This window comes from Leptosomus discolor, chromosome 18, assembly GCF_034619465.1.
Source record: "Leptosomus discolor isolate bLepDis1 chromosome 18, bLepDis1.hap2, whole genome shotgun sequence".
Taxonomy (NCBI): domain Eukaryota; kingdom Metazoa; phylum Chordata; class Aves; order Leptosomiformes; family Leptosomidae; genus Leptosomus; species Leptosomus discolor.
This window is the reverse complement of record NC_141408.1, coordinates 11774519-11785056: the sequence shown is the minus strand read 5'-3', so window position 1 is coordinate 11785056 and position 10538 is coordinate 11774519. Positions and strand designations below refer to the sequence as shown.

The window sequence follows — 10538 nt, the reverse complement described above, 5'->3', positions numbered from 1 at the left end:
CGAGAAAAGGGAACACGCAGTAAATGTTAGTCCTTGTCCCCGTCTCCCTTGGCCGCGCACGCAGCAACTGCACCGCCATCAAAACAGGGCCTGGGAGGCAGGCTATGACCTGAGAATCCGAGGCCTGCTCTTCCAAGAACAAGACCCTTCCCACGCACACCGAGCCGAAAAGGGACAGACCTGGGTGATGATCACGTTTCTATCCTAATTGCTGCCAATTAGCACTAGTGTAACACTTTTTCCCATGGAAATCCTTCCCAAAAACATTCCTGTACATAACTTCACAACTGGCGTATTAAGCCAATGTTCTGCCTTAGATAGGAAAGCTGAGAAGTTTGCTAATTATCTGTGACGCCAGGAAGCAACTGAACAGCAACTCTCAGCTCTGTGTTTTAAACAAAAGCCTGTCTTTTTTCAGGATGGCACCCAGCCTTTTTCCTCAGGTTTCTGACAAAAAACTTTGTTCCTTACTTAAATGTCTGAACCTGATGGGCGTTGTGAGCAGAATTATTAACCAGCATCACTCTCCGGAACCAAGAAACTGCCCTTTGAAGTGAGCAACAGCTCTTCAAACTCTGCCCTCAGCTCTGATGAACAGCTCTGAGGGAAATGGCTGCTTAGGAGACCTGAAGGCTGCACCAACTTTTCCTCTAGAATGGACCCAAAGCACTCGTTGCGTCCTCTTACGCCCCCGTGGACATTTAGGTTTTTCCTTTAGTTACTAGATTTGCAAATTGATGTCCTGCTGCTTGTTTTTCTCGTGTCTTTCAGCACACGTATCAGCAGACTGGTACAGAATTTATTTAATTGATCCGAGACAAAAAGTTTGGACTTCTGCACTAACTTCATCGGTTTGGTGGGTTTTTTCCCCGTCACTTCAAGAGGCACCTCGTTACTTCGTGACACTGTCACCCTCCAGCAAACAGATCTTTGGCCTCCATCTCAATATTGTGACACCCGGCTTTCTGACACAACTCCCAGAACTTCAGGGTTTATTTACTGATAGAATTTATACCCTTCTCTACCTAAGAGTAATTAGCATAAGCCCATCTGCGGAAGCGTGTGGCAGAGTACACTAAGAGACTGCACAAGTACGGTATTTTAAGTGAAGGCCCAGTGAAGTACTTGCACTGCACACAAGAACTAAACTATTCTGACCTCCCCTTTCTGCAATAGTTGGTTTCAGAGTAGCTGTCTCCAGTCTCTCAAAAAAAAAGAAAAGTCAAAGCTCTTCTTACCAGGAGAATCCTCGTCCGAACTGTGTCGTCTTTTTCTGCATCGGGGTTTTACAGGTGAATCTGTCTCTTCCACGGATGCGTTTGCAGGGGCAGTTCCTGAAGTGAATTGTCTCTCCTCTGCCCCTGGAGTACTGGATTCACATTTCACACGAGTATTCTCCTGAAAACCAACCAAAGAAAAAAAAAGAAATAAAACCAAAGACCACCCCCTATTGTCTTGTAATCGCTTTAGGGACAAAATAACGATTCTCCTCCACTCCAAAAGGACACCTAACAAGGGCTGAACACTGCCTAGATGGTCTAAGTTCTTTTCACTCGGAGTTACGGCTGCCAAATTGAACCTCGAGCTCTCACAAACTGGCATATTAAGCAAAAGATGAAATCGGAAAACCACTGTACAAAGCGAGGGCACAACATCCTCACCGGCTGAGCTTTGCCCTCAGTTACCAAACCAGCTCTGAGAAACAAGCTACAAGAAACCCAGGGGCGCTCCTTGTTACCAACACGTGTGGAGCGATGACACATCCAGCTCAAACAACTCGCCAGAGCTGGGTGATGCAAAACTACACGGGCGAGCCTCACACTTCTGGGTGGGAGTCCCACCCCACCCCATCCAGTGGTTGAGACGTTAAATCATAACCTGTCGCTTGCTTTGTGGAGCCCTCTGCTGCTGCTCCCCAGGGATTTTGCAGGCAGCCATTTACTGAACTGCTCTATTTCCATGACCATGCGGCAAAAATCCGTAGGCTTAAGAAAAAAAAAAAGCCAAACCACCGAGTTACGTTTCTGTTCCACTGCGGCAGCAAAGGCCCAAAGTGAAGCACTTGGGACTTTACCTCTAGACAGAAAGATGTTCTCACCATCACCTGCTCTAGAGCATTCATCTCCTCTGCAAATATCCTACCAATCCATGTCCCAAAGATAAGGGATTGTTCAAAGCCTGCAACGTTTCCTTCTACTAAGGAAAAAAAAAAGCCTTTTCAAAGTGCTATGTGCGAGTTGTACCTCCCTGCACCCCTCACCTGCTCTGGACTGCACGGTCCCTCCTGAGCAACCACGACGGAGGACTGAGCTGGTTGTTCGCTCAGTTCTTCAGAGGCGTCCTGGGGGGTGACAGCTTCTTGTGCCACGTCACCAGCAGCACTTTCAGCGGACACACTGTCGTGGGTGGCACTTGATGTGTCCGAAGATTCCGGACCAAGAGAGTCCTCACTGGAGTAAACGTCGTCCCAGCTCTCGGTCTCAAGCAGCAGCGGGGTTCCCCTGCCAGACTGGCTCTCTGCGGCTTCCTTGGGCGCCGTTTCAGCTTGGGATGATGGACACAGCTCATCAAGCCGAATCACGGGAATCCCTTCAAAATCGTCTGCTGTCTTCTTGTTTTCATCCTCTGGGTCATATGGCCAGTCAGAGGGCAGAAGGTCCGCTGCATAAGGGAACTGCCCTGGTGGGATCTGGGAGAAACAAAATACAGCGAACACGGGTATCAAACAATCGCAGGGACAGGATGGGGGTTGGCTCGGTAAGGCTTTCAGTTGTATTTTTTAAGATCCTAACCAGGTGTTTCACTTTGGTTGCACTGCTTGTTTCCTGTCTGAAGTAGCCAGGACTTCAAGTAAGAGCTGGGTTACCAAGTCAACAGTCCAGGGAGGAGATCATCCCTGCCAAAAGCAGACCGCCCAACCCACCCACCCACACTGCAACAACTTATGCCTCTTCTCAGAGGACCTCAGCTCGAAGCTGTTACAACACAGATCATCTCCTTGGGTGCGCTGTAGGATCTCGTACGCACTTCCAAGAGGAGAAAGTGCCCCCACAAAGATACAACTCAAATCCTTCTAGTTTATCTAGAAAAGATACGAGAGACAAGGATGGGAGGGAGGCAGCAAGGAAGCCATGAAAAGCGGTAGAAGAGCAAGAAGTCAGGACTGAAAACACTAATAGTTTGCTGCTCATTGGAGCTCCAGAGGAAAAACGGTCTAATGTAGCAAAAATGCTGACAGGGAAGCTGGGCATTCCACTTAGAAGATTAGCATAGTGTGCTCAGGAGGTAAAGCAGAAGCACCCCTTTTTGGGGACTGCTAGGACTAAAACAGTGTGGCTTGAGTGCTTGGGCAATCATTCAGAAGTCGTTCAGGTTCAATTCCATTCTCCAATAACACGGCTGATCATCATTCTTCTGAGACATAAAAGCAAACGACTTAGGACTGCTTTGAAGCTCAGGAAAGTTTTTCTTCTTGCTTCAGTTCCACGAGGAAATACTCACAGTTCAATAAAAATGCTAAGAGCAACAATCAAACAGTGGGCTGCTGGCTTAAAAAAAAAAAAGGAAAAACGGAAAAAAACCCCACAAAAATCCCACTACGCTGCTAACTTGAATTACAGAACTACCCGTTTAACGCTCAGCCATTCTTTGAAACAGATATTTGTAAACCACGTTACTCTCACTTTCTCAAGAGGATCAGTTTTCCAGCCGACACCCTTCACTCCACAATCCCACGAACCCCCAGTCCATTCAGTCTCCTCCGCTCTCGCCCCACCGCAGTGCGCTGCACTCACCCGGCAGAAGCTGCAGTGGGTGCCCAGGGAAGCTGCAGCACCAGCACAGCCGGTCAGAGGAGCAGTGTAGGCTGGGGGCGAGGAAGACGGCAGGGCAGCTGCAAGGATTCAAGCACAGTTAGCAGACTCCCAGAACTTGGGGTTGGTATGCACAGTTCTAGCGCTCCCTTGGATTAAACGTTTCGGTACATGCACAGAAACGTGTTATTACCTCCCAAGTCATCTTAAGACTGATTTCCTCGCCTTTAAAAATATTTATTCTAATATAAGTGTACATATATTAAAAACATAACCTGTACAATGGATACACACACACAGAAACTTCATAATCACAGTCTTTTGTAGCTAATATCACCTTTTGACTTGGCTGCTTGACTTTCTCATCCCAACACAGAAAAGCAGAAAGTGGCTCCACGTAGGAAGAGACGACCTGTTCATACACACACTCACACGGAAATTCAGGGATTTTAATCTAAAAAGTAACTTTGTAGAGGAGGCAGTATTCTGCAGGCCCTATTTTTGGGTGGCACGCAGAGATAATTTAAAAGCAAAGGTATTCTCTGCAGGACAGGTAACCTTTAAAATCTGCAATCACACTCAGAGAAACCCTTGACAAAATCCCATTTAGTCCCACGTTCATCAGAAGGAAACGTTACCAGTATAACAGGAGACGGCAAACAGGTCGGAACAACCCATTTACGAGGCCTCACACCTCCCTGGGGTTTCACAGGAGAAAGCTGCTACCAGAACCCATGGGGTTTCAGCAGCTGTGCCTGTTGCCCTTTTTAACAGTTTGGAGCAACAAACCCGGGAGCTGACCAGCACAGAAAGAGCCAGGGGACATCCTTCTAAAGAAGCAGGAGCTGCGTGTGGCTCCTGCTTTATGATGCAGCCCGGACACCTTTCAGAAGGACCTTCTATGGCCTGTGAACATATCACAATTCTGGACACTGCCAAAAACCTAAAGGACAGCTGTGTTTCACTCCCTGGAAACTCCAAGACATCTTTACAAACCCAAGAAAACCACCACAGAGAACTTGGAAGGGCTCTTGGGGAAACAACACAAAGGAGCCATGAAGGAGGAATCATTCCTTGTAAACTGCTGGAGTGATTCTAAGAAAAACCAAACACATACTACAAAGAATCTATTTTCTAAGAAAAGAAAAGGAAGGACCTGAAGGGAACAAGAGCTTGTGAAGCAGTAGGTAAGTGCAAAACACAATGTCCAGATCACAGGCGGGAATAAAAGACCCAGAGGAGCATCTTTCATTTGACTGCCCGTTCAACAAGAATCATGACGAAAAACCAGGCAAATCTTTTTGTCACTGAAGTCAACAAACGAGTTTGAATACACAGAAAAAGAAAACTTTGGACAAAGTCCTACTTTGGTTTAATTGAATGGGGATTCAAAAGTGAAACGAAAAGCATCAAGAATAAGATTGAGCCTACATTCTTGAGTCCCCTCACTTATGAAATACCAATTTTAAGATTAACTATCACTTTCCAATTAAGCTACTCTTGGTGCTGTGCTTTCAAGATGAAGGAAAGCAGGCTTTTTCAGGTGGCCTTACGAGGAATAAGCCTTCAGCATTCTGGGTCTTACAATATCCAGCAGAAAGGATAACGGAGAGATTAAGAGATACACAGCATCAGAAGTAAAAACCCTGAGACCGTCCGAAGTGACAGTCAAAACTAAGAGTCGTAATGCTCTCTAGTGAAATGTCAAACACCTTCTCAGGAGAACTCATGAATCAAGAGTTTTCAAAAGCCCCACATTCCATCAGTTGCTCTACTGTCCTTGGAATGACACCTTAGTCTTCGTCCCCTGCAGCTTTCATCAGGCTCTCCCCCCACCTCCCGCCCGTCCTGGAAGATCTGACCTGTACAACACAGCCAATATATTCTCCACACTTTCAGAACTCCAGGAAGAGAGTTCAGCGTCTCCAGGTAGAAGGACAAACAGGCAGAAGGAAAGAAGAATAACTGAGCTTTCCCTTGTTCAAGGGGCCACGATGTTCTGAGTTTCAGAAGTTTTAGGGACACTAAAAAAACCCAAACAACACCACCCACCACTCCACCCCCCCCCCCCCCCAAAATAACCTATTGCCTGATTTTTCCCATTGAAGGTAAGGGCAAGGAAAAGAAGAGTCATTTGCTTCAACTTCTGTTCTGAAGAATAAAAACACTTCAGTGAGACTGAAAATGGTAGCAGAAACGTCTTAGACAAAAGAAAGGGGTCACCACTTTTGTACTTGACCTCATCTCCAGTGCACAAAAAAAGACAACATGAAGAAGCTAAGCAAGAAACAAAAGATATGAAAACAGTACGAGCAGAATGAAATCTTCTACGCAATACTTTTGATTCATCTTTGACTTTGAAAACTTCACCTAGGAAAACGTGAGACCAAGGACCAGCATACACCTTTTCAGCAAGTTCTCAGTGCTTTAGTGTCATCGTCCTACTTTGGCTCAATTACAACCACCCCTGGAAGTCAGCCTGACACTGACTAGTCGTGGGCAAAGGTTCTTCTCCTCGCCCTTTAACCTCGACACAGAGGCTACCTGGAAAGTCACCAGGGGACGCTCAACATCTGGAGGAAGGACAAGAACACCAAACTGAGAATCTTTTTTCTTTAAAGGTCTCGCTTCCTTTTAGACTTTCGATCTGATTCTCTCTTGACATATACACATGACAAGAGCATTGTAGAAAAACATTTAAAGGTATCACTTTTCAGTATCTTCTTGAAAAGCAAGCGCAGAAATTTCTTTCGTACCTGTTGGACAGTAGGCTGCAGAGTACGGCACTGAAGAAGCGTAGCTGCTGTAACTTGGACACGACGTGGCCACGGACCGGGACCACTGATGGAGCGGCAGGATGGAAGGAACAGCCTGCAGGGTGTAGTTGACGTTGGTTGAAGAGGCCTGTTGGGGTCACAGAAGGGCAGATCCTTTAGCAGGAAAAGCTGGGGAAGCCTCACACACTGGAGGCAACGCAGGAGAACCCTGCCGTGTTCTGCAAGGCACTGGGGTCTGGTGGAAACTCACTGATGGTAAAGTGCCTCGGTTGTGAGACGAGGTCCATACACAGTAGTCAGGATGGACGCTGACGTCATAATGGTGACTCAGCTGTGCTGTGGTCACCAGTCCTGCAGCGGGTACAAAATAAAGCAAAATGAGTGTTAAGGAAGGGTTTTCACAGGCGATGAAGGGCAATAGGAGGACCCATTCCAGCTGAAGCCCCCCTTTATTGATCACCCCAACTAAAGGTTCTGAAGGGAGGACACCGTTTCAACCTCCTAGCTCTGAGGGAGGATCACCGCTCCACCTTCACAGGGCTTTTGCCTCCCTGGAGCAGGCTGTACTGCAGAGCAGGCTGGTATTTGGGCTAATATATAACACTTGCACTGTAAACCAGGTTTAAGACACATATAAAAAATCTGCAAAAGAGGTTGTCTAAGGCAAGAAAAATCAGACTGTCCTTCAGCGCAAGGAGGAGGAACGTTCATCTGGCAGAGCTGTGCCAGCCCCACGGAGATGGGGTGAGGGTGTTCTTGGTGTAGCGCACCACGAGGACCGTCCTGTAGTGGACAGGCAGACGGAATCACACATGAACCACGCTACCCGTGCTCACTGGCAGCAGATCTACCTGCGCAAAGAACACCCGTTTGCCTACCCTGGGTGAACCGAGCGGCCACCGGCAAGGACAGGCAGCCCTCCTCCCTCAGGGGAGCGCCCAGTTTCACAGCCCGTGCTGAACCCAGCGCTTCTCCACCCCACCACGGCCCCGCAGGGCCCGCCCCGCCTCACCGGGTCTGGGGTCCTGGCCGAGCGTCGACGGCAGCAGCGGTGGGCTTGCACGCGGCGGCAAGCCGGGCACCCCATGGCCACGGCCGGGCGGGTGGCTGGGCACCTCCAGGCCGGCTGCCATCCTCGCCCTGTTGGTGCGCGTCAGGCGCTTCAGGCGGATGAGGAGCTCGGGGAAGCCGCGGCGAAAGTAGGGGCTGGAGAAGTGGTGGAGGGGCCGGGCGCAGCTGCCGCCATCGTCACCAGCCCCTGCTCCTTGCTCCAGCCTCGGCACACTGTCCGCCGGTGCTGGCGGCACCTTGCGGAAGCCATAGAGATTGAGCTGCCGGATGAAGCTGCTGAAGTTCCTCGTCTGGAAGATGCCAGCAGCTCTGCTCGCCGCCCCATGGCCGGCCAGCCGGGCGCCCAGCACCTCGGCCTCGAAGAGCTGCTGGTCAATGAGAACCGCCTCGCCGCTGGCGTCCCAGCGGATGGAGCGGAACCGCGGGCTGTTCACCAGCCACCACAGCTTGGCCGGGAAGTTCCCGGCCCCGACGGCGGAGGGCAGCGGCGCCTCCTCCATGGCGATGCCGCCGGTGGCGAGTCAACAAACTGACGTAGGGGGCGCTCGCGCTGCAAAGGCCACCACGCCAGCGAAGCCCCGCCCCCAGGCGCCACGGGGCACGTCCCAGGCTTGTGACGCGCTGCCTGCATTTGGTTCGTCACAATGGTATCCAACTGATTTTAGAGTTTTTGGGCAGCACATTGTGACGCTGAAACGCACAAGAGCTAAAAGCAGTTTGGACTAATGGCCTGAACGGAAGGGCCAGGAGTACCTAGTTTCTGCCTTCCTCATTGCTTGCAGTCATTCCAACTTGTGCAGAACAGGAGCAAATCCAGGTTCTTCTGCCAGCCCAACGGTCGCTCTTCCATGTCTGGCAGCGACTGCAAGGTACAAGGCAGGGGAGAATCTGAAGCAAGGTGCCTTCTCTTCCCACAGCCATACTGGTTGTTCCCAGTATGGAAAAGAAGCAGCGTCCAAGTTAAGTAGAGGGTCTGCAGATGATGCCAGCTTTGCTTGCACTCTTCGGGTTTACAAAACCAGAGGCTGGCATGTCAGAGTGCAGGAAAGGGTCATTACTCGAATCCCTCCGACAGAGATGACAAACCATTAGCCAAAGAACTGGGAGATCACAAGCGTGTAAAGTACTCTGCCTCGTCAGCAGACCAAATGCCCTCACAGGTCCCCTCCTCGGCTCCCACCGGTGCGGGCTCAGCGGCCCGTGGGAGCAGTCTCGGTGGGGGGCGGAGGGGCGGGCTGGCAGCAGAGGTGCCCGGAATGCCGCCTGGGGGGTCTCCTCGGCCAGCCCTGGGAGGCGAGGGGTGCCGCAGGGCGGGCCTGTGACCACGGGCAACAGGTGGGCGATGGAGCGGGGCCGCCCGCAGGCGGCTCGGAAATTCGGGCGACCCCGATGTGTGGGACCTCCCCGGCCGCTCGCTGTCGCTCTTCCCCGGGCGCTGCTGGAAAGGGGGGGCTCAGGAGAGCGACGGGCTGGCGAGGGGCCGTTGTGACACCACGGGCCCCCCGGCGGGTCACGGGCGTTGGGGCTGCAGAACTCAGCCAGCGGCGCCGATGGGGAACCGCTCCACCCTCCTCAGACCTGCCCACGGGGGATGGCTCTTGGTATCAGTACCAACTCCATGAATATTGAATTGATATTATTATTCTTATGATTAATGTTGTTGTGGTGGTGGGTAAAAGCGTCAGCAAGAACTCCCAAAACACAAAGCGGTTCTTTCCAACCGTGACTCCTACCCTTTGTAACCGAAAACAAAGAGGAGAAAAGCAGGCTGCAGCGCTCTTTTCAGTTTAAAAACTCCATTTATTGCAGTGGTGCCACCCTACTACATTTCCCCAACCCCACAAATAGAGAATGTGCCCCCCCCCATCCTTCAAACGGTACATTCCCACCCACACAAACCCAGAGCTGTTACAGACCCAAGATCTACTATCAACAGAAATACGTTTTAAAAGTTTAAAAGTTACTCTGAAGTCCTGATCCAACTAAAATAACAAATATCATTACAGAGACCGCTGGAAACGAATGAAAACGAGGAAAACAGAAGAATTCCCCATTAAAAGAGAGCAGCTAATATCCTACCAAGTTAATACAAAATTCCAAAATTAAGAGGGTTTTTGGTGTTTTTATTTTTTAAACAGAAAGCGTTGAAATGATCCAAAGTCCTCGTGGTGTGCGAAGCACCGCGGCTGGAGGCTGACAAGGGAAGCCAGGCGGCAGCTGCTGCACGTTTTCACGTAGTTGTCACCCGCTTCTCACTCTCTTGTTTCTTCCTCCACAAAGCGCCCCTGCTTGCAGGCTGCCTCTTCCAGCGGGGCTGGCAAGAAAAGGGAACACGCAGTAAATGTTAGTCCTTGTCCCCGTCTCCCTTGGCCGCGCACGCAGCAACTGCACCGCCATCAGAACAGGGCCTGGGAGGCAGGCTATGACCTGAGAATCCGAGGCCTGCTCTTCCAAGAACAAGACCCTTCCCACGCACACCGAGCCGAAAAGGGACAGACCTGGGTGATGATCACGTTTCTATCCTAATTGCTGCCAATTAGCACTTGTGTAACACTGTTTCCCATGGAAATCCTTCCCAAAAACATTCCTATACATAACTTCACAACTGGCGTATTAAGCCAATGTTCTGCCTTAGATAGGAAAGCTGAGAAGTTTGCTAATTATCCGTGACACCAGGAAGCAACTGAACAGCAACTCTCAGCTCTGTGTTTTAAACAAAAGCCTGTCTTCTTTCAGGATGGCACCCAGCCTTTTTCCTCAGGTTTCTGACAAAAACTTTGTTCCTTACTTAAATGTCTGAACCTGATGGGCGTTGTGAGCAGAATTATTAACCAGCATCACTCTCTGGAACCAAGAAACTGCCCTTTGAAGTGAGCAA

The 10538-nt window shown here is 50.1% G+C and overlaps 1 protein-coding gene across 1 annotated transcript; it reads right to left on the bottom strand.

Moving 5' to 3' along the window:
* Positions 1-617: 617 nt before the first annotated feature.
* Positions 618-8160, bottom strand: LOC147414176 (heat shock factor protein 5-like). The gene is made up of 7 exons (XM_086475428.1): positions 7978-8160; positions 7602-7896; positions 6840-6925; positions 6569-6716; positions 6303-6385; positions 2261-2689; positions 618-650 (listed from the first exon to the last, which is right to left on the bottom strand). The coding sequence occupies exons 1-7, from the start codon at positions 8158-8160 to the stop codon at positions 618-620; spliced, it is 1257 nt and encodes a 418-aa protein (XP_086331554.1).
* Between the last annotated feature and the right edge of the window lie 2378 nt (positions 8161-10538).